At 40.1% G+C, this 27,759-nt stretch overlaps 1 protein-coding gene and 1 pseudogene across 1 annotated transcript in view; one reads left to right on the top strand and one right to left on the bottom strand.

Annotated features, from left to right (window-relative positions):
* Positions 1-27,759, bottom strand: part of CUNH3orf20 (chromosome unknown C3orf20 homolog) — a 68,265-nt gene that overhangs the window by 37,182 nt on the left and 3,324 nt on the right. The window contains exons 4-8 of the mRNA XM_055344594.1: positions 23,391-23,510; positions 14,234-14,369; positions 12,921-13,208; positions 4,871-5,020; positions 3,967-4,087 (exon numbers count right to left, since the gene is read on the bottom strand). Of these exons, the coding sequence (XP_055200569.1) occupies positions 3,967-4,087; positions 4,871-5,020; positions 12,921-13,208; positions 14,234-14,369; positions 23,391-23,510 (815 nt within the window). The remainder of the gene's footprint in view (positions 1-3,966; positions 4,088-4,870; positions 5,021-12,920; positions 13,209-14,233; positions 14,370-23,390; positions 23,511-27,759) is intronic.
* Positions 7,604-8,790, top strand: LOC129522377 (pyridoxal phosphate phosphatase PHOSPHO2-like; annotated as a pseudogene).

The following is a 27,759-nucleotide window of genomic DNA, read 5'->3' as shown; positions in this document are numbered from 1 at the left end:
TTCCAGAAGAGACAGCACCAAAGAAATAGAGACCCAAATTTTGTGAATAGGCCATCCATATCCCTGGCTAATCCCTGAGCCATGGATGAGCAGGGGAGACTCAGGACAGCTTACTGCTAGGGAAACAGAAAAACTGAGATGTGAGTTCCTGCCCATTGCAGGTAAGACAAAGTTTGTGGTGTGAGTCTAATCAAGTTATCTGCCTGCTAAAACAAAGAATATTAACACTCTTCAGAGAAATACATCAAAATTCAGATTCTACAGTCCACAGATCCTCAGATAACACACATAATGTCAATAATCTCAAGTTATCCAACATGTAAAGAACCAGTGAAGTGTGAGCCGTTCTTAAGGTAACAGATAACCAATCCTGTGTGGTATGTCCCAGATGTTGAAATTATCAGACAAGAACTCTAAAGCAACTAATTTAACTGTACTCAATGAAGTCAAGGAAAACATAGTAATAAATGAAAAAACAGACAATCTCAGCACAGAAATAGGAAATGTAAAAAAAAGAACTAAATGAAAATTCTAGACTTGAAAATATATATGGGAAACTTAAAAAATTCACAGGATTAGCATAATAGCAGAATGAAGATATCATAATAGTCAGTGAACCTGAGACTTAGATCCATAGAAATCATCCAATCTGAGAAGAAAATGAACAACAAAAAAGAACAGAGTTGGGGTGCCTGAGTAGGTTAGTCAGTTAAACATCCAACTCCTGATTTTGGCTCAGGTCTTGATCTCAGGATTGTGAGATCGAGACCTATGTGGGGCGCCAAGCTGAGCATTGAGTCTGCTTAAGATTCTCTCTGGGGTCACCTGAGTGGCTCTGTCAGTTAAGCACCAACTCTTGATTTCCACTCAGATCATGATCTCAAGGTCATGAGGTCAAACCCCATGAAGGGCTCTACCCTCAGTGGGGAGTCTGCTTGAGATTCTCACTCTCTCCTTCTCACTTTGCCCCTCCCCCCATTCACACTTTCTCTCCTTCTCTTTATAAATAAATCTTGTAAAAAAAAAAAAGGCATTGTCAACTTGAATGTCCACACAAAGTATCATTAAAAAAAAAAAGATTCTCTCTCTCTCTCCCTCTGCCCCTCAGCCTGCTCATGTTCTCTCTCCCTCTAAAATTTAAAAAAAGAAACAATAGAGTCTCAGAGACCTTTGGGACAATATTAAAAGTTCTAAAATACATGTAATTGGAATCTCAGGAGAAAAAGAGAAAGGTTGAGCACATTTTTCCCCTAAAATAATAACAGAAGACTTCCCAAATTTGGTGAAGGACATGAGTGTACAAATTCAAGAAGTTCAGTAAACCCCCAACAGAACAAAGACAACCACATCTAGACACATCATAGTCAAACTAATCAGATTAAAGATGAAATCTTGAAAACAGCTAGAAAAATAAACAATGACTTGATAACTACATACTTCTCATCATTAACTTTGGAGGACATACACAGTGGAAGAGTATCTTTAAATTGCTAGAAGGAAAAAACCCAGTAAACCCAGAATTCCATACCCAGCAAAGATATCCTTTCATAAAAACATTTTTAACTGGGTAATGGGCACTGAGGGAGGCACTTGGTGGGATGAGCACTGAGTGTTATGCTGTATGTTGGCAAATTGAACGCCAATAAAAAAATAAAAATAAATTAAAAAAAATTTAACAATAAAGCAAACAGAATTTGTTGTCAGCAGATCTGCACTTCAAGAAATGCTAAAGGAATTTCTTTACTGAAAAGAAATGATACTGGAGGAAAACTTGGATATTCAGAGAGGAATGAAAAACACTGGAAATATAAATATCTGGGCGAAAATAAACTGGCCACTGCAGGCTACAAAACGATAAGCAAGTTCCTCTGCCTGACATCCAATAACTCTTACCTCCACCCCACAGCATATATACCTCCTGCCCCCTTTCTTTCACAAGTTGCACCTATGAACTTTTAAGATACCGCACTGAGTCCCAGCTCCAAGCATTTACAGGTGCTATTCCTTCTTCCTGGAATCCTCTCCCTTCCCTCTTCTAGTTACATGAATCATATGCACACATGCTCCTGTTGTCTTCCAGGCCACTCTTGACTGCACCGGCAGCTGTTGTGAAATTCTGTATGCAGCTCCAGGGGATAGAACAATGAACCGAACTATATTGTCAAAACAATTTAGTGTTGTCAAAGCAACTCCTCCCCCCCAATTATTTTATTTAGTTCCTGCAAAAGCAGTGTGAGGCAGGGCTGATCTGGTGACCCACTTTGTATTGACCAGACAACCAAGACTCAGAGAAGCTGAGTGATTTTCCCAAAACTTAATAGTCAGAGTCTGGCTAGCTGGCATTAAACAAGGCTTCTCAGGTTTTCATTCCAGTTCTCTGTCCACTTGGTCACACTGTTACATAACATACGGTGCCTGTCTGCAACAAATTTATAATCTTCATGGACTATAAACTTTTCAAACATCGACAAAAAGCTTAATATTAAGACAATAACTCAATACACTCTTAGACTGATGATCTCTGACCTGGCCAAGAATCAGGAGTACATGTGAAAACTACAGATATCTAGTACTCATAACAGACCACCTGAATCAGAATCTCTCTGGGGCTGTGCTTGGGGATCTGTATTTTTAAGGTTCCATAAGATTATGATATGCAATAAGAATATGACTAATTACTAACCCAGACTGTGGGTATTGTGAGAAAAGAGAAATGGATGTGGATTGCAATGCCATGATAGAGAAGAAGTATGAGCAGGGCTGCAAAAGAGAGGAAATTTGGATTGGCAGAGAGAGGAAGGGGCACATTTCAGGCCAAAGGAATGGGAAGGGTAAAATATGTTCAAGGGATTGAATGTTTCTGAGCAGAGGTGTGACCTATAGGAATTAGGATATAAGGATGAGAATCCAGTAGCCAATGCAGAGGAAGAACAGGAATAGCAAGAGACAGACAACTAGGGGTAAGGTACCTGCCACACACTCCAAGAGCATCCATAACCCTTACCCTTAGGCTCTTAATAGCAGGCCACCTTGAGTAGATTCTGTGTTCTGTGATCTTTCTCTGAATCCCAACCATATGGGCTTGTCCCTCTCTCATTGCTCTTATTCTTCTGTATCTTGTGTCCTTATTACTCTCCTGAACTTTGGGATTCCTTGAGGGGCTTTATTTATTTTTCTACCCCCTAGATCAGTGATTCTCAGTCAAGAGCAACTATTCCCCCCAGGGATGTCTGACAATGTTTGGGGATATTTTTGGTTGTCACACTTGGGGAGAGAATACCACTGGCATCTGATGCAATGTTGCCAAGTATCCTACAATGCATAGTTATTATCCAAAGAATTATCTATCCCAAAATTTCATTTCTGCCAAGAATGAGAAACTCTGCCTTAAATTAAATAACAAACACATTTAGCTACTTTATTAATAAATTAAATTTATCACAATTATTTAATTTTAGTAATTCCACACTAATTTATTACTTAATAAATCTTTAATGAGTGACTGAACAATCAAATGAATAATAAAAAAGAGTTTGTCAGCTACCCGTGATGTGCAGGTTTTTTATTTCATGACATAGTAAAGTTATAAAAACAAACTGGGAAGACCAACATAGAATTGCTAACTTTTCTTATTGCCATGTATAGACATTAAAAATAAAGCTATCAACTACTATAATAGTTCCTTCATAAAATGAAAGGCATTTTAACCATTAAAATGTAGTAATATTAACAATAAAAATAAAATAGGACATACATTACTAGGAAAGGTCAGTACCACACCCAACAGTTCCTGTAGGCTGGGGAAAAGTTTACTTCAGTCAGCTCCCAACCACCACTCACTCTAAATGAGACTATACAGCTCCCAAGGGCAAGGCAGTTGTCTTATAGGTAGCCCTCTTGACTCTTACTGCTGGGCAGCCCAAGGAAAGCTGCTGAGGCCACCCCACCTATGCTGTCCATGCCCACCTTATACTCCAGGGAGAGCAAAGTCTCCGTCTTGGAAGTCCAGCTCCATTTGTGGACTACGTAGCCCTTGGAGTCATTGGCAGTCCCACCTTCCTCATCCAAGACCAAGACGTAGGGGCAACTAGGAGAGATACAAAGGTCAGAAATTGATGCCAGGCCCCTGAAGGAAGTCCTCCTCACTACAGACAACAGGCAGGCAGGGTTCTGAGACTCTGTCATAGATTAGAGGAACCATGAAGTCCAGAGGGCAGCCTCACTTCCTCTGCCTATATGGTCTGAGGCCTCTTCATCTGTTGATGCTACAGGAATGTCAGTCAGAAAGGGCATGTTTGACAGAGATAATGGAGGCTCAGGTCAAACCCAAAAGGGAAGAAATGGAGTGTATGCCCAAAAGCCTGCACATACAGGATCTCAGGTGCCAAAATGGGAATGGGAACATCTATAACACAAGAGTAAGTTATTCCCTCTGAAAACTGATAAGTTTCATAAGTTCCTTATGAAACTGACTTTTGGCTGACAAGAATATGTGCCTCTCTTAAAAGCCCCCACAAAGTGGTACTCATAGCCTCTCCTTCACTTACTGCTGGTATAAAACACTCTTATCCACTAAGTAATTTTTCCATGAATCCAGCCAACAATCCAGATCTTAGTGCTCTGGGGGTACAAGTGGAGTGGGATGGGGGGATTTGCCCTTCTCTTTTGCTGTGACATACATCTAGCAAGCAAAGGTCAGCCCTCAAAATACCTATATCCCTGCAGGCCCTACTTTAGCCCTGCCTCACTGTCTTCCTAGACCTCTGGACACTGGTGGACTCTCCTTTTCCCATGGACTACTACCTCAGTGCCTCCCTTTGTCACCATCAGAAACACTTTCATGGGGCCAGGATTCCCCCAAGCCACTCACCGGGCCTTCAGGTTGTAGTAAACATAGCCCTGTCCTTCAGCATTGAACAGAGCCAGAAAGAAGTTGGGTGTGTCATTAAAGAGGTAGGTGATGGTTCTCCCTCTGCAGCACGTGGGGATCTGACACATGGCGATGTTTCCAGAGGGATAGCTGGCAAAAATGGTCAAGGAGAACTAATAGAAAACTCTCCAGGTTCTGCTTTCAGGTGCTCCATGGAAAGTAAGTCTACATGTCAAAATGATAGCTATTTGGTGCATCATTCCTAGTCTTCAAAGACCCTTCTTGCACTTTGGAACATAACCATGTCTTGGGTGCCTTCCTGTATCTTCTTTCTATTTCTCACAACCACCCTGTGGTAGGTAGTATTATGTCCACCTCACAAATGAGTAGGGTTTTCTGGGCTGTGGGACTTTTAGTGCTAAATCCAGGAAAGTCTCAGGCAAACCAGGACAAGTTGCCCATCCTACAGATGAGGAATCCAAGGTGCAGAGAAATTATCTTCCTCACATGACACCACAAGGAAGTGGCAGAACCAGGACCTGAACTCTGAAGCATATTTCTAATGTTGTCAGGCTGCCTCCCATTATGATCAATCTATGAGTAGAGGCAATATCTCTCTGCTCATTTCCTACTAAAGTGACCCCAAGAAACACTGGTCCCAGCTTGAAGGAACACAGTTTGGGTAGCTACTGCAGGAATTTAAGTAGTACCCCAGACAGAAGAATTTCTAGAAAAGAATCTTTCCTTGCCTCTCCCTAGTTTCTGGTGGTTGTCAAGAATCTTCGGCATTGCTTGGTTTATAGATGTACCATTCTAACCTCTGCCTCAGTCATCACATGGCCTTCTTCCCACTTTGTATGTGTCTGTTTTCTCTTCATTGGATTGGGCCCAACCCTAAGCTAATGTGACCTTATTTTAATTTAATTATATCTGCAATGACCCCACTTCCAATATGATCATATTCTGAAGTTCTACATGAACATAAATTTTGAAAAGACACTATTCAATCTATTATATCAGGATAACCACTAAAAAAAATGACTAAAAATAGGGATAAAGAAAATGAGAAGGGAATAAAAATGGCATGCTACAAAAAAAGTCAATCCAACACAAAAGAAGGTAATAATAGAGGAACTGAAGAACAAAAAAAGATATGATGTATAGAAAATGGATAGTAGGGCAGCCCCGGTGGCGCAGCAGTTTAGTGCTGCCTGCAGCCCAGGGTGTGATCCTGGAGACCCAGGATCGAGTCCCACATCAGGCTCCTTGCATGGAGCCTGCTTCTCCCTCTGCCTGTGTCTCTGCCTCTCTCTCTCTCTCTCTCTCTCTCTCTCTCTCTCTGTGTCTCTCATGAATAAATAAATAAAATCTTTTAAAAAAATGGATAGTAAAGTGACAGAATCAAGTCCTTCCATATCAGGAATTACATTAAGTGAAAATGGACTAAATTCAACAAAAGGGTAGAGATTGACAGAAGGGATTTAAAAAAACAAAAAGAAAAGATCCAACTATATGTTGTCTACAAGAGGCTTCCTTTGGATCTTTAGATCCAAATACACAACTAGGTTGAAAGTCAAATGATGGAAAAAGATATTCCATGTAAATAGTAACCAAAAGACAGCAGAGGTGGTTATATTGATATCAGAGACAATAGACTTTTAAAATTTTTACAAGATACAAAAAAGAACATTATATATTGGGAGAAAGGCTGATACCTCAAGAAGATATGACAATTATAGACATATACACACCTAACAACAGAGACCCAAAACATATAAAGCAAAAACTTACAGGAATAAAAAAAGAAACAGTTCTACAATAAAAGTTGGGAGACTTCATTACCTTACATTTAATCATGGAGAGAATAACTACACAGAATATCAATAAAGAAAGGAGAGAATTTGAACAACACTATAAACCAACTAGACCTAACAGAACACTCCACTCAACAATAGCAGAATACACATTCTTTTTGAGTGCACAAGACCATTCTCTGGTAAAGATATGTTAGGCCACAAAACAAGTCTCAATAAATATTAAAAGACGAATCTTAGAGAATATCTTCTCTGACAACAGGATAAAACTAGAAATGAATGGCAGAAGGAAATTTGGAAAATTCTCAGATCGGTGCAAATTAAACAATACACCTTTAAACAACCAATGGATAGAGAAGAAATCACAAGGGATATTAGAAAAAGTTGAAGGTGTGAAAACAAAAACACAGCATATCAGAACTTATGGGATAAGGCATGGGAATGAGGTCAGAGGGCAGAGTCCAAGGGAGCAGCCACAGAAGCCAGGATGGCTGCTGACATCTGACTTGGGTCAGTGAGGAACCCTGGGGATCTGGCCCAGGCTGGTGCTCCCATTTTCATCCATGCTTTCGTGCTTCTCACAGGGGATGACCCCTAACTAGGTGATTGCACCTACATTCAAGGTGGACCCAGCAGGTTTTCTATCAGGTGTTCCACCAAATAATGCTGGAGTTAGAAAGCCTCCATTTCTTTGCTCCAAACTGGAAAACTTTGTTCCCTGTATATAGAGTAGGAATAATGTTGGTTACAAACTAGCTGGTGTTTAAAACTGAAGATTGTCATGACTATTTAACATAAGCTCTCTTCTGAAGTATAACTAATTGACTTGGAAATACTAAGTCAGTTTAATTCCGAGTGCTCAAAGAATCATCCCCACAGGAACACAATATACTGGTAACTCAAGTTTGCTTTTGGAACCATGAAAATTTTGCTTATTTTTGACTTTGAAAATACAATCATACATGACAACAGTGACACCTGGATTGTACAGTGCACTCCAGAGAAAAAGCTTCTACAAAATTCTTATAAAAAAGGATTTGGGGCAGAATTTATGGGCAGAATCTTTAAGAATATGGGAAAGGGAGATGTAAGAGAAGATGAAACTAATAGAGCAATGACATCAATACATTTCACTCTAGGGTTGGTGGAACTTTTGAACATTATAAGAAAGAACCAAGGATAGGGCAGCCCGGGTGGCTCAGCAGTTTGGCACTGCCTTCAGCCTAGGGCGTGATCCTGCATGGAGCCTGCTTCTCCCTCCGCCTGTGTCTCTGAGCCTCTCTCCCTCTCTGTCTCTCATGAATAAATAAAATCTTAAAAAGAAAGAAAGAAAGAAAGAAAGAAAGAAAGAAAGAAAGAAAGAAGAACAAAGATAAATTTGACTGCATCATTATTTCAGATTCAAATTCAGTCTTCATAGATTGGGTTTTAGAAGCTACCAGTTTTCATGATGTGTTTGATAGTGTTTACAAATCCAGCAGCTTTTTTTTTTTTCAAATCCAGCAGCTTTTGATAGCAATGGTCATCTCACTGAAAAATTATCATACTCACTCTTGCAATAGATATCCAGAGAATCTGCAAAACTGTAGTTTTGGTAGAATTTGTAGATTCAGCTACAACAGCTAAAATTTATGAATTATACACAAATTGTTTATATAGGTGATGGTGGAAATGATGTTTGTCCAATAACTTTTTACTTTTTTTTTTTTTTTTAATTTTTATTTATTTATGATAGTCACAGAGAGAGAAAGCGAGAGAGGCAGAGACATAGGCAGAGGGAGAAGCAGGCTCCATGCACCGGGAGCCCGATGTGGGATTCGATCCCGGTTCTCCAGGATCGCGCCCTGGGCCAAAGGCAGGCGCCAAACCACTGCGCCACCCAGGGATCCCTAACTTTTTACTTTTTTATTTTTATTTTTTATTTTATTTTTTTGTCCAGTAACTTTTTAAAGGAGAATGATGTTGCCATGCCATGGAAAGGATATACTTTAGAGAAAACTCTTCCCAGAATGTCTCAAAATCTAGAACCTATGGAATCGTCTGTTGTAGTTTTATCTTCAGGTGTTAAAAATAATTTCTCACTTACAATTTCTAACCAAGGAGTAATATGCCAACAACAATAACAACAACAACAACCTATGGGATAAAGTGAAACCATCACAGGAAGAAATTTATAGTTATAAATATCCACATTAAAAGAGAAGAAAGATCTCAAATCCGTAACCATAATTTCCACCTTAGGAACTAGAAAAAGAAGAGCAAATTAAAGCTAGCAGAAGGGAGGAAATAATAAAGATCAGAAGAGAGAAAAATAGAATGGAGAACAGAAAAACAATAGAAAGCACCAAACCCAAAAGTTAGTTCTTTGAAAAGATCGATGAAAACGTTAAGACTGACTCAGAAGTAAAGGAAAATTCAAATTCCTAAAATCAAAAAATGGAGACATTACTACTGATTTTACAGAAATTTTTAAAAATATCATAAGAGAAGTATATGAACAATTGTATACCTACAAGTGAGATTGTCTAGTTGAAAAAACAAATTCCTAGAAACATGCAGAGGGAAATTGCAGGATACAAGATTGACACCCAGAAATCAGTTGTACCTCATGAACATGGGATGTCTTTCCATTTATCTCAGTCTTCTTTAATTTATCTCAACAATATTTTGTAGGTTTTAGTGTACAAGTCTGACACCTCCTTGGTAAAATTTATCCCAAAGTATTTTTTTCTTTTTGATGCTATTGTAGATGACATCATTTCCTTTTGTTTATTGCTTTTTAAAAAATTGTTGTTGCTGTTCATACAGCATTTCAGGTCATTTGTTGCTGGTATTCATGGATTGGAAGACTTAATCTTGTTTATGGCAAAATGCCCCACAGTGATCTATATATTCAGTGCAGTCCATATCAAAATTTCATCAGTCTTTTTTTTTTGCAAAAACAGAATATTTGATTTTAAAAATCATACAGATTTGCATGGGACCCCAAATAACCAAGTAATCTTGAGAAAAGAACAAAGTTGAAAGAGTCAAACTTTCCAATTTCAACACTTTACTACAAAAATCAAAACACTGTGGCACTAGCATAACAAAAGACATACAATTCAATGGAATAGGATTACAAGTCCAAAAATAAACTCATATATCAATGGTTAACTTTAAAAAGGGTGCCAAGACCATTCAATGGTGAAAGAATAGTCTCAAGAAATAGAGGTGGAACAACTGGGTATCACATTAGAAATAATGCAGTTGGATCCTGAACTCACACCATATACAAAAATCAACTGAAAATGGATCAAAGACCTAAATATAAGAGCTATAACTATTAAACTCTTAGAAGGCAATATAGGTACGAGATAGTTTCTTAGGTATGAAACCCAAATTACAAGGAAAAAAAAAAAAGAAAAATTAGACTTCATAAAAATTTAAAACTTCCATATATCAAAGGATACTATCAAGAAAATGAAAAAACACCCCACCTGCAGGATAGGAAAAAAATTTGCAAATCATATATCTGATAAGGATCTAGTACCTATAATATACCAACAACTCTGGCAATTCAATAAGTAATGGACAATCAAAAAATGGGTAAAGACACATTTCTATAAAGAAGATATACTAAGAAGGCACATGAAGATGTGCTTGAAAGATGCTTGAAATCAAGATGCTTGAAATCATTAGTTATTAGGAAAATGCCATTCAAAGCCGCAATGAGATATTACTTTATAGTCCTAGAATGGCTAGAATTTAAAAACTGGAAAATATCAAGTGTAGTTCAAGAATGTGGAGAACTTAGAAGTCTCACATATTATATAGGTGGGACTATAAAATGGTATAGCCACTGCAGAAAACATTTTGAAAGTCCTTCTATAAGTTAAACATAGAATTACCATATGACCTGGTAATTCCACTTTTGGCATAGACCCAAAAGAATTGAAAACAGGTATGCAAACAAAAACTTCTATAAGAATGGTCATAGCAGTATTGTTCACAATTGCCAAATAGTGGAGAAAACCTAATGTCCATAAGCAAATGAATGGACTAGGAAAAAAACTGGAATATCCATATAATAAATTATTATTCAGCCACACAAAGGAAATTCTGAGATGTGCTAAACATGTTATGACCCTTGAAAACATCCAATGTGAAAAAAGCCAAACACAAAAGGCCACATATTACAGGGTTCCATTTATATGAGATGTCCAGAATAGGCAAATCAAAAAAGATGAAAAACAGATTGGTGGTTGCCAAGGCTGGGCTAGGGGAAAAGAGTAAGTGACTGCTGAATGGGCATAGGGTTTTCTTTTGGGGTGATGAAAAGTTTGTGGAACTTGATAGAAGTGATGGTAGCCCGACACTAAATAGCACTAACTGCCACTAAATTATATATATTAAAAAGATTTATTTTATATTATGTGAGTTTCACTCCAGTAAAAACAGGAGGTACTGATGTATATTACAACATGGTTGAGCCTTGAAAGCATTATGGTGAGTCAAAGAAGTAAGATACAAAAGGCCACATACTGCATGATCCCATTTATATAAACTATCTGGGGCAGGCAAATGCAGAGGTAAACAGCATGTTAGTGGTTGCCAGGGACTGTAGGGGAGAGGAAATGGGCAGCATCTGCTTACAGACATGGGATTTCCTTTTAGGGTGATGAAAAAGCCCTGGAACTAGATTGTGGAGATGGCTGCACAGCACTGTGACTGTACTTACTGCCATTGAAATACACTTTAAAATGATTAAAATGAGAAATTTTATGTGATGTACATTTTTCCGTATTAAAAAAAAAAAGTGTACCTCACAGAGTATTTCTGAGTGCTCCACCAATTCCTAAGGGAACAGTGCTAAGGTTTATTTATTTTTTTTCTAAGGTTTATTTTTAATGTGAGTTTATTTGTGCACAGGGAAAAAGGCCTCGAGGGAAGTTTGATGGGAGAATCAGCAGTTGAGGGAAGACATCCAGGAGATGCTGACAACGAAAGAAATGAAACCCAAATGAAATGAATACTGGGGATGGTTCTGGGATCTACTGCTGACAAAGGAAACCAATCAGGGCTGGGAGCTATCTGGCATCTCAGGGGCAGATGGACCATTTCTACCTGAGAGCTTTGCCCAGCAATCTCCATGAGACTAGAATTAACTGCTGAGCCCAGAAAATGTCTTGATGAGTCAAGCATGCCAGGAGCAGTGCCTGTGGGTTTGGGGTGGTCCCACCCAGGAGGACCTCAGGATTCTGGGACAGGGGAAAGAATGAAGGCCCACCCCCTCTGGTCGTGCTGGTAACAGAATTCACAGACACAGCTTCCCAAGCTCAGGGAGATGATCTTACTCAAGGAAATGAAGAATCATTTCTTCATTTCAGGAAAGGGGGAAGGGAGGGCCCATGACCCACAGCAAGCAGCAGCTCTCCTGGAAGGGAGCAAGACTGAGAGGAGTGTGATGAATGGATTCATTTACAGTCAGAGAAACAATAGGACTCCTTTGACAAGATGCTTAAATTCTGAATTCCCAGTTCAGTTAGAGAGGAGGCCAAATGAAGTGAGGGGGGCTATTGCTGGGCAGGCCTGGCTGGGCAGCCTGTGGGATAGTTCAGAGAGCTCCCTCTCCTCCTAAAGCACGGGACACTGAGTACCCACTGGTTTTATTATTAAACAAAGCCCCTTTCCATCCCCATCTCCTGCTCTCTGCTGCAGGAAACAATTCTGGAAGGCATGACAATTGTGCCAGAAGGAGGGCTCTAAATAGAGGTGAAATGGCCCTGAACCCAGGCCTGGCTCTGCCACCAAATTCCTTTTGTGACACTGAAGTGAGTGACACCATTCATTCCTAATGAAGGGATGTCTGGCTTAGTGGCTCCTCTCTTTGATGTCTCATCTGGCTCAGACTGCAGAATCTGGAATAAGTGCTTTGCCTTCTCTGGTCTCAGAGCCTTGCCACCAAATGGACTGGGCATCTTGTCCAGCCCCACTGCCTATTGGGGAGTAGGTGACAGGACCCCTGCAAGGAACACAGGGGTCCAAGGCAACTTCCTGATGCATTGCTTCCCACCCAGACATTCCCTAAAGGGAGCCTTCTCTGACCTGAAAAATGCTTAATATCCTGGAGAACCTGTCACCAGGCTTCTCTGGTCAGTTGAAAAGCCAAACTAAATACCCAGGTGTATTCAAGCCTGGGACTTTTCTGGGGCTGAGATGCTGGGGAGAAGGGGCAGCATCAAATAAAAGGATACTACACAAAGGAGGACCCATCATAGAAGGTGTAATGCAACTTGATGACCTTCTTGGATACCTTCCAGTCCTGAGAATGCCGGCTGAAGTGAGGATGGTGGTAGACAGGAGGCTGGTGAGGGGTGGGAGTGGATGTCTGAGCACCCGGAAGGTGAGAGTGGTGGGAGCTCAGGGTCTGAGCATCCCCTTTCGGGGCTGACATTAGATGAGAGGGCACCTTTGCCCTGTAGTTGCGAAAGATCATGGGGTAGGAGAAATTCCTCCCTTTCCACGAGGCCCTTTCAGCTTCTCTGCAGGGAAGGAGACCAACATATCTTCTAGCCACTTGGCTCCTACTCACCAGGGACACTTTCTCTACAGCCCTGTCCAGTTCCCAAGACTCTCATCCCAATTTCCTTTCCTCAGAGTACCTGTGCCCATCCCCATTTTCCCTTGTCCTTAAAGGCAAGAATTTTAGGAAGAACTGGGAAGGTCCTGTTGCCTCTCTGAAACCAGTCCTTGCCTGACTTCCACCTTTAGCAATGGGGTGAGGACCCATGCAGTGGGACTGAGTACAGAAGGGGGACCCAGTAGGGGGAGGTGGAGGCTCTGCTCAATCCCCACTCCTGAGGTTACAAGGAAAGAACTTCCTTCCAGAATATTACAGTAAGGGGCAAGCTGGGTGGCTTCCTTCCTCCCATGTTCTGTAGCTGCAGTAATGGCCCATGGGAGAACAAGACATATCCCTTATGGGGCTAAGTTTTAAATCCTTAATGGCCCATGGTCTGAGCCTTTGGAGAAATATAGACTATCTTACTAGAACTTGTGAGACCCAGAATCATTAGATATCATCACCCATGTCAGTGTTTTTTGTTTGCCCCGAAAGGACTTTTGCTGCTGTTACAGGAAAACATCTGACAAATTATGTTAAGAAATAAACTTTCAGGGCACAAAGCCTAAAAAGTGTAAGGAGCCCTGTACAGGGTGAGGAGGCAAAGATCAACGCCCTTGGGTCAGGTCCACAAAACTATGGGACCTCTGGTAATGGCTTACCCGTCTGCTCGGGCTGCCTCAGTTTCCTCATCCGCAAAATGGGCATACCCCGTCTTCCTCATCAGGTTGTAGTGAGGACTGAAAGGACTGAGTGGGGAGAGATTGGGGATGGGAGTGTGTGTGAGGGACGGCCATCACCCCTGTCACTGTTGTTGGGGGCACTGCGTAGCTGGCACTTCCTGGCACCGCTCAGACACTTCTGTGAATTCCCCCCTTCATGCACACAGGTGGCTGGTGGCCATACCCAACTCTCACATCCACCCCCAGCCACTGAGGCACTCACATATGGCGACACATCTCCTGCAGTTTCTCCCGGGCCTCAGGGCAGGGGTCGTTGAACTCCATACTGTCAGAGACAGAGATTCCAGCTCCTCGTTGTAAGGGTGCTATGGTTATGTCTTCTAAGATTTTTGATTTACCTGTGGTTGGAGAGGAAGAGCTTAGGGGGGAGGGGGAGGTTAGAGAATGATTTCTTAAAGATGCCATGTTCACATGGGGGCGAGGCAGCAGGGAGAGCAGGAGAGCAGCATCTCCTGAGGGTCAAAATAATTGGGGGCATCATTCATGCTTCCTAGGGACAGGAATCCCTGGCTCTCGCTCTGCAAGTCAACTAAACATGCATTAGGAACAGACATGTGCAGAGTGACGAACTCAGGAACCTGTGCACGTGACTGCCATGGATGCTGAAGTGGTTCCCTTCTGGCACTTCTGATTAAAGAACAGAAAGTCTCTGGGGCACCTGAGTGGCTCAGTCGGTTAAGCATTCAACTCTTGATTTTAGCTCTGGTCGTGATCTCAGGGTAGTGAGATCGAGCCCCACATCAAGCTCCGTGCTATGTGTAGAGTCTGCTTAATGCTCTCTCCCAGGGTGCTTAGGTGGTGCAATCAGTTGAGCATCCAACTCTTGATTTTGGCTGAGGTCATGATCTCAGCGTTGTGAGATCAAGCCCCGCATGGAGCCCCACGTTGGGCTCTGGGTCAGTGGGGAGCCTGCTTCTTTCCCTCTGCCCACTCATCCCCCACCAAAAAAAAAAAAAAAAAAAAAAAAAGAAGAAAGTCTCAGTTCCAACTCAGTCAGCTATAACACTTCTCTGATGTATTTCGACTGAGATTTGGACTGAAATGTTTTCTTATACATTGTGGTAAACTACACATCACAAAAATTTATCATCCTAACCATTTTTACTACGGACAGTTCTGTGGTATAAAATACATTCATACTTTTGTGCAACTGTCACCATCATCTATCTCTATAAACCCTTTTTCATCTTGTAAAATTAAAACTCTTACCCATTAAACAATAAGTCCCATTCTCCACTCCCCCAGCCTCTGGCAACTACCACTCTACTTTCTGTCTTTATGAGTCCAACTACTCTAAGTACCTCATATAAGTAGAGTCATATAGTATCTGTCTTTTTGTGCCTGGCTTATTTCACTTAGCATAATGTCTTCAATGTTCCTCTGCATTATATCATGTGTCAAAACTTCCTTCCTTTTTAAGGCTGAGCAATATTCCACTGTGTGGATAGGCCACATTTTCTTTACCCATTTATCCACTGACAGACACTTGGGCTGCTTCCATGTTTCAGCTATTGTGAATAATGCTGCTATGAACATGGGTGTGCACATATCTCACTGAGATCCTGCTTTCAATTCTTTTGAGTATATACCCAGAAGTGGAATTACTGGATTATATGGTAATTCCATTTTTATTTTTTTGAGGAAAAGCCACAGTTTTCCATTCCAGCCACACCATTTTGCATTCCCACCAGCAGTGTATAAGCATTCCAGTATCTCTATATTCTCTCCAACTCTTGTTTTCTGGTGTTTTGTTTGTTGTTGTTGTTTATATATAGCAGACATCCTACTGGGGATGAGGGAGTATTTCAGTGTAGTTTTTGATTTGCATTTCTCTAATGAATAATGGTGAACATTTTTTCACGTGCTTGTTGACCATCTGTATATCTCCCTTAGAAAAAAGTCCATTCAAATCCTGTGCCCCTTTTTGAGTCAGGTTGTTTCTCTTTGCTGTTGTTTTTAGAAGTTCTCTATTTGGTTTGAATTATAATTATAGATATATGATTTGCAAATACTTCCTCTAATTCTGCCTTTTTACTCTATAGATAGTATCTGTTGATGTACAAAATTTAAAATTTTTCACAAAGTCCAACTTGTTCATTTTTTTTGTTGCTGTACCATATCCAAGAAATCATTGCCAAATCCAGTGTCATGAAGCCTATTCCCATGTTTTCTTCTAAGAATTTTATTGTTGTAGGTCTTGTATTTAGTTCCTTGACCCATTTGAGTTAATTTTTATATGTATTATTAGATAATGATCCAATTTCATTCATTTGCATGTGGAAATCCAGTTTTCCTATGCTAGTCATTGAAAAGACTGAATGCCCCATTGAATGGTGTTAGCATTCTTGTCAAAAGTCATTTGACCATATATATAAAGATTTATTCTTGGGGTCTCTATTCTAATCTATTGGTCTATATGTCTATCTTTATATGCCAGTATCACACTGTTTTGGTTGCTGTATCTTTGTAGTAAGTTATGAAAAAAGGAAATGTGAGTCCTGCAATTTTGTTCTTTTTCAAGATTGTTTTAGTTCTTTGGGGGCACTGAGACTCCACATGAATTTTAAGAGGAGTTTTCCTATTTCTGCAAAAAAATGTCATTAGGATTTTGATAGGGACTGCTTTGAATCTGTAAATCCTTCTGGATAGCATTAACATTTTAACAATTTTAACTCTTCCAACTCATAAATATAGGATATACTTCCATTTGTTTGTTTTTTTCTTTAACTACTTTCAGTAATGATTTGTAGCTTTCATTGTACAAGTCTTTCATTTCCTTGGTTAATTCCTAGAGTATTTTGCTCTTTTTTTCTGCTATTGTAAATGGAATGTTTTTGTAATTTCCTTTCCAGAGTGTTGTTTGTATATGAAAATGAACTGATCCGTGTATTGTTGTATCCTGCTACTTTGATAAATTCATTTATTCTATTGGGTGCAATATTTATGGTTTTTTTGTATATAAGATCATATTATCTGCAAACAGATAATTTTAATTCTTCCTTTCTAATTTGAATGTCTTTTATTCCTTTTCTTGTCAATCTTGCTATGGCTAGAACTTCCAGTTCTATGTTGAATAGAAGGGGTGAAAGTGGGCATCTTTGCCTTATTCCTGATCTTAGAAGAAAAGCTTTCAGTCTTTCACTATTATGATGTTCGCTTTATGTTTTTCATATATGACCATGTGAAGGTAGTTTACTTCTATTCCTAGTCACAGAGTGTTTTTTTTTTTTATCATGAAAGAGTGTTGATTGCCAAATACTTTTTCTGCGTCACTTGAGATGATTGTATGTTTTTTTTTTTCCTCCTTCATTCTGTGATTGAGTTTTGTGTGTTGAACCACCCTTGCATTCCAAGAACCTGCTTGGTGTCATGGTGTTAAATCCCTAATGCGCTGTTGAGTTGTGTTGCTAATATTTTGTTGAAGATTTTTGCATCAATGTTCATAAAGAATATTGTCTGTAGTTTTCTTTTATTGTAATGTCTTTGTCTGGTTCTGATATCAGAGTAAAGCTGGCCTCACAGAATGAGATGGGAAGTGTTCTCTCTTCTTTTTTGGGGAAAGCTTGAGAATGATTGTAATTAGTTCTTTAAATGTTTGGTAGAATTCACCACTGAAGCCATCAAATGTAGGGCTTTTTATAGTTGAGAAATTTTTTTTTAAGATTTACTTATTTATTTGAGAGAGAGTGTGCATGTGTGTGTGAGTTCCAGGAGGGACAGAGAGAGAGACAAGCAGACTCCTGCCAAGTGGGGAATCGATACAGGGCTCAACCACAGGACCCTGAGATCATGACCCATGCTGAAACCAAGAGTCAGATGCTCAGCTGACTGAGTCACTCAGGCACCTCTTTGTTGGAAGAGTTTTTATTACTGATTTAATCTCCTTAGTATTCATAGGTCTACCAAAATTTTCCACTTCTTCCTGATTTAGTCTTGGTTGATTTTTGTGTTTCTAGGAATCTGTCCATTTCATGCAAGTTATCCAATTTGTTGGTGTATAATTGTTCATTGTACTCTCTCATAATCCTTTTTATTTTTATAGAATCAGTGATAGAGTACCCACGTTCAATTCATTTTAGTTATGAGTCTTCTTTTTTTCTTAGTTTATCTAGCTAAAGGTTTGTCCATTGTATTGATCTTTTCAAAGAATCAACTTTTGATTTCATTGATTTTCTCTATTTTTTAAATTCTCTTATTTCTCTCTATTCTAATCTTTATTTTTTCCTTTTCTAGCTTTGGTTTTAGATTCTTTTCCTAGTTCTTTACATTGTAAATTTAGGTTTTTAAGTTTGATGTCTTTCTTATCTTTTTTTTTAAAGATTTTATGTATTTATTAATGAGAGACACACAGTGGCGGGGGGGGGGGGAAGAATGGCAGAGACACAGGCAGAATGAGAAGCATGCTCCATGCAGGGAGCCTGACATGGGACTCAATCCCGGGTCTCCAGGATCACGCCCTGGGCTGAAGGCGGCGCTAGACCAGAGCCACCCAGGCTGCCCATCTTTCTTATCTTTTAATTAAGTATTTGTGACTGTAAATTCCTCCTAGTACTACTTCTGTTGCATCCTGTAGGTTTGTAGCATCATATATGATGCTCTCATTTTCATTCATCTCTAAGTATTTTCTAATTTCTCTTGTGATTTCTTTGTTAATCTATTGGTTGCTTAAGAATGTGTTATTTACAGGGCACCCGGGTGGCTCAGTTAATTAAACACCTGACTCTTGATTTTGGCTCAGGTCATGATCTCAGGGTTGTGAGCCTGTGTCAGGCTCTGTATTCAGCGTAGAGTCTGCTTGAAATTCTCTCTCCCTCTCCCTCTGTCCTTCCCCCTGCACTCTCTCTAAAAATAGATAAAATCTTTAAAGAATATGTTATTTACTTTCCACAACTTTGTGTTTTTTTTTTCTAGTTTTCCTTCTGTTATTGCCTTCTAGCTTCAACTCATTGTGGTCAGAAAAGATACGTTGTATGATATCTATCTTTTTAAATTAATTGAGATAATCTATGGCCTAACATATAACCCATCCTGAAAAATGTCCAATGGCATTTGAGAAGAATGTGCATTGTTCTTGTTGTTTGTGTTTTAATTGGTTAATTGTGTTATTTAATTCCTCTATTTCCCTACTTATCTTCTGCCTGGTTGTTTTTCCATTATTATAAGGGTACTGAAATTTCCGACCATTACTGTAGAACTCTCTTGTCTTTATTCTGTCAGTTTTTGTTTCAGAGAACTATATATTTTATGCTTCAGATATTTTTATGGTCTGTCATTAGGTGCATTAAATATTTACACTATCTTCTCGTATTGAAACTTTTATTAATACACAGTGTCCTTTGTCTCCTGTAGCTTTTTTAAAATTTAAAGTCTATTTTGTCTGATACTTGTATTGTAACCCCTGCTCTCTTTGCATAGAATTTCTTTTTCCATCCTTTCACCTTCAATGGGTGTCTCTGGATCTCAAGTGAATCTCTTATAGATAGCATATCTTTGGATCATGTGTTCTTATCCATTCTGCTGATCTCTGTCTTTTGATTGGAGAATTTAGTCTATTTACATTTAAAATAATTACCAATGAGGGACTTCTACATTGTACTTTTTGCTTACTATATGTCATATGACTTTTGCCCCTCAAATCCTGCAATACTGTTTTCTTTATATTGATTGTCATGAAAGGTTTAAATTCCTTTCTCATTTGCTTTTTTGTATATTCTATAGGTATTTTCTTTGTGGTTACAATGGGAATTACATTTAACATCCTAAGGTTCTAACACTCTAATTTGAATTTTTACCAGCTCAAGTTCAGTAACACACAAAAACTCTCCTCCTTTACAGCTTCATCCCAAACCCTTTCAGTCATCATAAGATTATATCATTATATGTTATGGGCACCAAAACATAAAATAACAATCTTTTAAATATATTAGTCTTTTAAATTACATAGAAAACAAGATTTGTAGTTACCAACCAAAGTTACAGTAATACTAGATTTTACACTAATTATTTTTTCTTTAAATGTATTAGTCTTTTAAATCTTGTAAGAAACAAAAAGTGCAGTTACAAACCAGTTACAATAATCTTAGCTTTTATAATTGCTCATGTCTTCACTTTTATTGAGATCTTTATTTCTCCATACAGCTTCAAGGTACTGTCTAGTGTCCTTTCATTTCACCTTGCATAACTCCCTTGAGCATTTCTTGAAGGGTATGTCTAGTGGTCATGAACTCCCTTGGGTTTTGTCAATCTGGGGAATCTTTAATATCTCCCTCACTTTTGAAGGACAGTTTTGCTGAAAAAAGGATTCTTAGCTGACAGGGTTTTTTTTTTTTTAAGATTTTATTTGTTTATTCATGAGAGATAGAGAGATGAGAGAGAGAGAGAGAGAGAGAGGCAGAGACACAGGTAAGAGGGAGAAGCAGGTTCCATGCAGGGAGCCTGATGTGGCGCTCAATCCTGGGTCTCCAGGACCAGGCCCTGGACTGAAGGTGGCGCTAAACCGCTGAGCCACCCTGGCTACCCTGACAGGGTTTTTATTTCCCCTTTAAACACTCAGAATATACAGGCCCAGTGCCTTGTGGCCTCCAAAGTTTCTGATGGGAAATCTGCTGACAATCTTATTGAAAATTCCTTGGATGTGATGATTTACTTTTCTCTTGCTGTTTTCCAGGTTCTCTGTCATTGTCTTTAGAAAGTGGTTATAATGTGTCTTGGTGTGGATCTCTGAGTTCATGTTACTTGGTGTCTGTCAAACTTCTCTGATGTTTATACTCACATCTTTCACCAAGTTTGGGAAGTTCAGCCAACATTTCTTCAAATATTCTCACTGTCCCTTTCTTTCTCCTTCTGAGCCTCCCACAATGTGCATGTTGTTCTCCTTGATGGTGTCCCACAGGTCCCTTAGACTCCATTCATTTAAAATATATATATATTTTCTTTCTGTTCTTCAGATTCAATATTTCAATTGTTGTATCTTCAACTTTGCTTATTCTTTCTTCTACCTGGTAAAATCTGTGGGTGGCAATGTTTCGTGCTAATTGCACTTATTTTCACAGTTATCCCCCTGTGGCAGGTGTTAGTTGGAATAAGAAATGGTGACATGAAATTGTGGAGGTGGCCCTCCATGACTGAAATTCCAGAGGCATCTATTCAGGATCACATGTTTCTAAGTCTCTGCCACCCACCCAACTGAAGACACATGCTCTCCCTTAATATATGCAGGTTCAACTTCATGCATGAAAATTGGTTCTAAGCCAAACCCACTACTTAGGCCCCAACTGAGCCCTGAACACTTCAGAATGAAGTCTTCCTCACTGTCAGCAAGTCTTGGGGGTTCTGGCTGATGCTTGGATACCATCTCTGGTATCTGCCACTATGAGTGGTTCCTGGTCCATTACCCCACTTCTCCTGCCACCAAAGACCAGAGACTTGGCTCTGAGTCCCAGTTAGCAGCTGGCTGACCTCCTGGAAAATCTTCTAGTCTGACCATTCATGTCTGGCTTGGACCTAGGTGCCTTGGGTCCTTGAGGGTGACAGCCTCTTGCACTAACCAGGAACCATTGTTGACAGATTTCTCTCAGTTCTCCTTCTATAATGTTGGCCTACTTTCCACAAATAGCTGTTGTTCCCTCAGGGAGTAGGCTCAACTCCTGAAGCCTGTCTGCTCCAAGTCTGCCTGGCCCTAGAACTGCAAAGGGGGCAGTTGGTAAGGTATGATAGCACATGTGTATGAACAGATAGCAGAGCCTAATATCCAAAGTGGACTATAACCATAATATCTCTACAATATGTCCAAACTGGAAAAGTTTTTAGAGTGAAAGTGAGCATCATTAATTGTTATGTCAGGAAAATAAACATAAATTGGAACATTCCTGTGCAAGATGGGTCACATAGTTACATATAAACTATTAGGGAAAGTTAATCATCCATTCTAGCATGCATGTGTGAGACTAATTTCCAAATATCTCGAGAACCTATAAAAAATGCAGCACCACGAACACACATCTAGTGAGAACAATGCAACATCATGACAAATCACATCTCGGTGGGGTAGCAGAGTGAAAAAACAGCCAGACAGACAAAGAGACCAACAGAAGGCATCATCCTCAGGGTAATTATGAGGGAAAATCATGAGATCACTGTGTATCTTGAAGATACTTTGTTTTCTCTCAAAGGGATTGTGTTTAATTATGGCCAGTTTGGGAATGGATATAATAAAACCAGGAGCACATAAAGTGGGATGCTAGAAACAATGCTGTGGGTTACTGAGAGAAAGCATATCAACAGACGTAAAGGAACTGTGGAAATGACACGGGGCAGCTGAGTCTACTCCAAGCAAGGGAGCTGAAGACATCAGCTCCATTAGGGAAGGTATTCTTTGTCTTCGAGTTCACATGTGTACCCCCAGGATTTAGGACAGTGAATGACAACCAGCAAATGCTCACTGAACATTTGTTCACTGACTGAAAGGATATAGGGTCAGCTTGATATGGAGAATGAGGCCTGGAGGAAAGCAAATCCAGCAAATCCACGGCCAGCCAGGGGCAGGGTCAGAAATAAAATCCAAACGTCTCAACTTCCAGCCTTACCTCCAGTGTCTGTGGAAGTCAATTAGACAGTCTTTGAGCATTCCTCCCTTATGTTGATCTTCCCACCACCTCTTTGCAAATATAGCCCTCCCTCATCTACCCCATTCCACCATCTGCCATCACAGGGTGCAGGAAACCAGAAGTTCCATAAGACCTTGCCCTGCTCTCTCCAGCAGCAACTTCTTTCTCCTCTGAGCTTTTGGCTGCACGATTGCTGCTATACTGTTTGGCCTCGTCTACCACCTCTTTCTTTCTGTTGTGTGTCTTCCTCAGTGGAAATAGCAGGGCCCTCTATTCTCTCCTTCCTGCATGAACTGGCCCAACTGGGACATTCTGTTAGGTCTGGTATCCAAATACCCCTCTGCAGATACTAGTTGCCCTACTTGGTGTGAGTAGGAGCAACACAGATCTCTCTCTGAGTAATGCAGATGAGTTTGGGTTTCTGAGGGGTGGAAGATATGGGTTTGATAGGGATGTTGTTCCAGGTGAACCAGGAACATGTTTACATGATATAATGCGAATCACATCCCCACGAAGGGAGGGCACATAAACAAATGATGAGACTGCATTGTGGAGTGACTGGGTTGAGAGGTGTCAAATTGTGTGGTACATATATGTCAGTAGCTTCTACCAATAGCCGGGAGAGCCATAAATCCTTCCAATCAGAAAACTAAGTCAAACCATCTCATCAACGTACCTTGGGAATCCTCTATCCCCCTCTCCAACTCCACCCCCAAAGATGGGTTAAGAGGTCTTGATGCGATCCTCTATTACCTGTTTTCTTCTTAACATCTCTTCCAGTTGAGAGGGAAAAGCTTAGACAGCCAGTAGAGGACTCATAGACAAGCTGGTAAGGTGAGTTCACTCCTATGGCTGGAGTGTTCATAGAGGAATCTGGAATGGAACACAGATTTTTTTTAACCAAAAATGTAATATGGACTTTTTGTTCTAGTAGTGTGGTAGAGTAGATATTTATTTAGATATTCTAAAGTGCCCTGGTTGTTACAAAACAACCAGATCTTGGAAGAAAAGGACTTTTTAATGCATGAACAGGCTCAAAGTAATTAAGGGAAATCTTTAAGATTTCTTTCTACAGTACCCCGTCCCCCATGCCACTACAATATCCCTTAAAAGAGAAATGACTCCCTGCTCCCCAGTGCAGGGAACAGGAAGCAACAAGCACAAAAGGCCATGGTATTACTGTGAGGGCAAATGCAGATATATGTGCAAAACTAGGTGGAAAGAATAAACATTGGGCCAACTATTCCCTTATCCAAGGCACAGAAATCAGATGCTTCTTCAACAGATCAGTCCCTTGCAGAATCACACTGTCACATGCAGAATCATTTGATATTTGACCACTTAAGAATTAAGCCATGGGGCTCCTGGGTAGCTCAGCCACTTAAGCATCTGACTCTTGACTTCAGCTCAGGTCTTGACCTCAGGGTCATGAGTTCAAGCCCTGCATTAGGCTCCATGCTGGGTGTGGAGGCTACTTTAAAAAATTAGCACCCCCATCACGAGTGGAAAATCTTGATCATACTTACATAAACCACATCAAATCATTTGCTCATTCTTTCCCCAAAACATGGTCATTTCACTGGTTAAGCATGAAATTGTTAGGAAATGTCAGGCACTGTGAATGTTTATCACAGGTCAACCAAATTCATAAAGAAAATGGCAAACTTCACCTCTTAAATAGACAGACTATAACCAAAAACTGGATACTGGATAATGCACACACACGAACAATACCCTTTGCTAGTGACCCAAAAGTTGAGATCAGAACAACTTTCAGTACTTTCGAGTTAACTTAGCAGAAATGAACTAACAACAAACAATACTGGTAAAGATGGGATGAAACTGGTCAACTATCCTGGTGTAGACAAAATCCATCTAGAAAACAGTATTTAGCAAGAGCTGTACACATACTGAGACTTTCTGCCCCCCAAAATCCCTCTCCTGGGAAATCAATCTTGATAAGCAATAGAAAATAAAGTTGCATAATACGATGCATATTATACTAAGAAACTTGAAAACCTAAGCATTTGGTTAATTATAGAACATGAACATTATAAGTCTACGTCCAGGGGTGCCTGGGTGGCTCAACTAGTTAAGCCGTCTGCCTTCCGTTCAGGTCATGATCTCAGGATCCTGGGATGGAGCCCCATTGAGGCTCCCTTCTCAGGGGAGAGTGTGCTAGGCCCTCTCCCTCCACCCCTCCCCCTGTTCATGCATGCACATGCTCGCTCTCTCTCTCTCTCTCTCTCTCTCAAATAAATAATTTTTTTTGTGAGTAAAGGAACATAAGTTTATTAAGTAAAGATACAGAAAAAGCTTTCAGAAGTGAGAGGGGTCCCAACAGGGTTGCCCACAAATAAAATCTTTTTAAAAAGTCTACTTCCACTTAAAATGACAATTATTAAAAATATATAACCATGTTGGCAAACATTTGTGTTTCACTAAAGGAAACTGAGAAACAGGAAAATGGTAGTATTGTTAAAATATATATGGAGAGGGACGTCTGGGTGGCTCAGTCATTGAGAGTCTGCCTTTGGCTCAGGTCATGATCCCGGGGTCCTGGGATCAAGTTCCACATCAGGCTCCCTGCATGGAGTCTGCTTTTCCCTCTGCCTGTGTCTTTGCCTCTCTCTCTCTGTGTCTCTCATGAATAAGAGGCAAATAGGCCTCTTATTTTCTTATATTTTATTTTCTTATATTTTCACCTGTGATCCTGCAAGAATGCTCAAACACCTTATGAAGTGAAATGCTAATGGTGACAGCCATTTCCTCTTATAGGTGAGGGGACACTATATTCAGGTAGGAGAGCACCATGGGCAGGTGTGAGGGTGAGCAGTTGGGCCAGGTGGGACGTTCCTATCCCTGCAACAGACCATCAGGCAGTGCGCCCCTCCAAATGAAATGGATCTCTAAGCTCTACGCAGAACACAAAGTGCAGGAATCCAAGTATGCTGGTAACCATCTGTGTAAATAGTTACAGCAGAGTTAGAGAGTCTGTGTTACTAGGGCATAGCTGACCCTGAACAGAATGGGCACAGAGGAAATTCCCATAAAACAAAGACCTCCAGTAGTTCATGGTAAATAGTGGGGGGTGAGGGGAAACCCATTGGAACTTGATATGAGAGAAGAAAAACAAATTCAATGCTCAAAAAACAAACCAATTAAAAAAAGAGCAGAAGACATGAACAGACAATTCTCCAAAGACACCTAGATGGCCAACAGATACATGAAAAGATGCTCAACATCACTTATCATCAGGGAAATGCAAATCAAAACCATGATGAGATACCACCTAACACCTGTGAGAATGGCTAAAATCAACAACACAGGAAACAACAGGTGTTGGCGAGGATGTAGAGAAAAAGGAACACTTGTGCACTATTGGTAGGCATGCAAACTGGGTGCCGCCACTGTGGAAAACCGTATGGAGGCTCCCCAAAAACTTAAAAATAGAATTACTGTATGATCCAGTAATACCACTGCTGAATATTTACCCAAAGAATATGAAAGTACTAATTCAAAAGGATACATGCACCCCAATGTTTATAGCTGCATTATTTACAATAGCCAAATTATAGAAGCAGCCAGCAATAGATGAATGGATAAAGAAGACATGAGATATAGATATAGATATAGATATGGATATAGATATAGATATAGATAGATAGATAGATACATATATGTGTGTGTGTAAAATATATGCCACCCAGGCGCCCCAAGAAAGATTTTTTTAAATATTTTATTTATTTATGAGAGACACAGAGACAGAGAGAGAGGCAGAGACACAGGCAGATGGAGAAGCAGGCTCCACGCAGGGAGCCCAATGTAGGACTCGATCCCGGGACTCCAGGATCACGCCCTGGGCCAAAGGCAGTGCCAAACCACTGAGCCACCTGGGCCGCCCAAGAAACAGACTTTTAAATACAGAGAACACATTAATGGTTACCAGAGGGGAGATAAGGGGTGGGGAGGAGTGAAACAGATAAAGGAGATTCACAGTACACTTATCATGATGAGCACTGAGTAATGTACAGAATTGCTGAATCACCATATTGTACACCTGAAACTAATAGAGCACTCAATCACAGCAGAATTAAGGTTAAAAATAGCAGAAAAAATTTAGAAACTAATAAAGTGTAATAAAAGGAAAAAGAAAAAAGCATACTAAGATTGAGGCTCAAAAAAAGGAATGAAAAAAAAAAAAGGAATGAGAAAACAAAAGTTATCCAAATAGGGGCACCGCGGTGGCTCAGTTGGTTAAGTGTCCGACTCTTGATTTGGACTCAGGTCATGATCTCAGGATCATGACATAAAGCCCACGTTGGGCTCTGCTCTGAGCATGGATCAATTTGGGATTTTCTCTCCCCCACTCCCTTTGCCCCTCCTCCCCCACTCACATACACTTTCAAAAAAAGTTATAAAAATAACTTTCTTTTACCTTGTATTCAACAAAAATTTGTTGGTATTGTAAACACGCACTAATTCTTTTTTTTTTAAGATTTTATTTATTTATTCATGAGAGACACAGAGAGAGAGAGGCAGAGACACAGGCAGAGGGAGAAGCAGGCTCCATGCAGGGTGCCGAATGCGAGACTTGATCCTGTCCCGCAAGATCATGCTCTGAGATAAAGGCAGACACTCAACCGGTGAGCCACCCAGGGATCCCATCACACACACTAATTCTTAAAAGCAATAAAAATGATGATCATTTTTGTGAGGTGGGGTGATTTTCTTTTTTCCTAAATGGTTGGTTGTACAAGAGCGATAAAACAGGAGTTCCTTCATATTGCCTTTGCAAAAGCATCCAAGGGCTTTAGCTGCTTTGCTTTTTAACCCTTTGATACCCAAACCATCCTTTCTCCATAAAGTCACTGCTCCAGACAATTTTCCTGTCTCCAGTAGCTGACTAGTTTTGCTCCACTGAGCCATCATCAGAGGCTCTGCGTGGGAACTGAGTAGCCTTCCAACATTATTTCTACTGGCTTCATGAAATTCCACATTTTTCCCCCAAGGATGGCAATTTTATTGTGTAATTTATTTGTACTGAACATGTATATTATCAGATGTTTAACCTCTGATCAAGGGAAGCCTGACAAACATCCAGTGGACGTGGAGAGATGCT

This window comes from Nyctereutes procyonoides, unplaced genomic scaffold, assembly GCF_905146905.1.
Source record: "Nyctereutes procyonoides isolate TBG_1078 unplaced genomic scaffold, NYPRO_anot_genome, whole genome shotgun sequence".
Taxonomy (NCBI): domain Eukaryota; kingdom Metazoa; phylum Chordata; class Mammalia; order Carnivora; family Canidae; genus Nyctereutes; species Nyctereutes procyonoides.
Note: the sequence above shows the minus strand (reverse complement) of the source record. Positions and strands in the feature narration are given on the sequence as shown.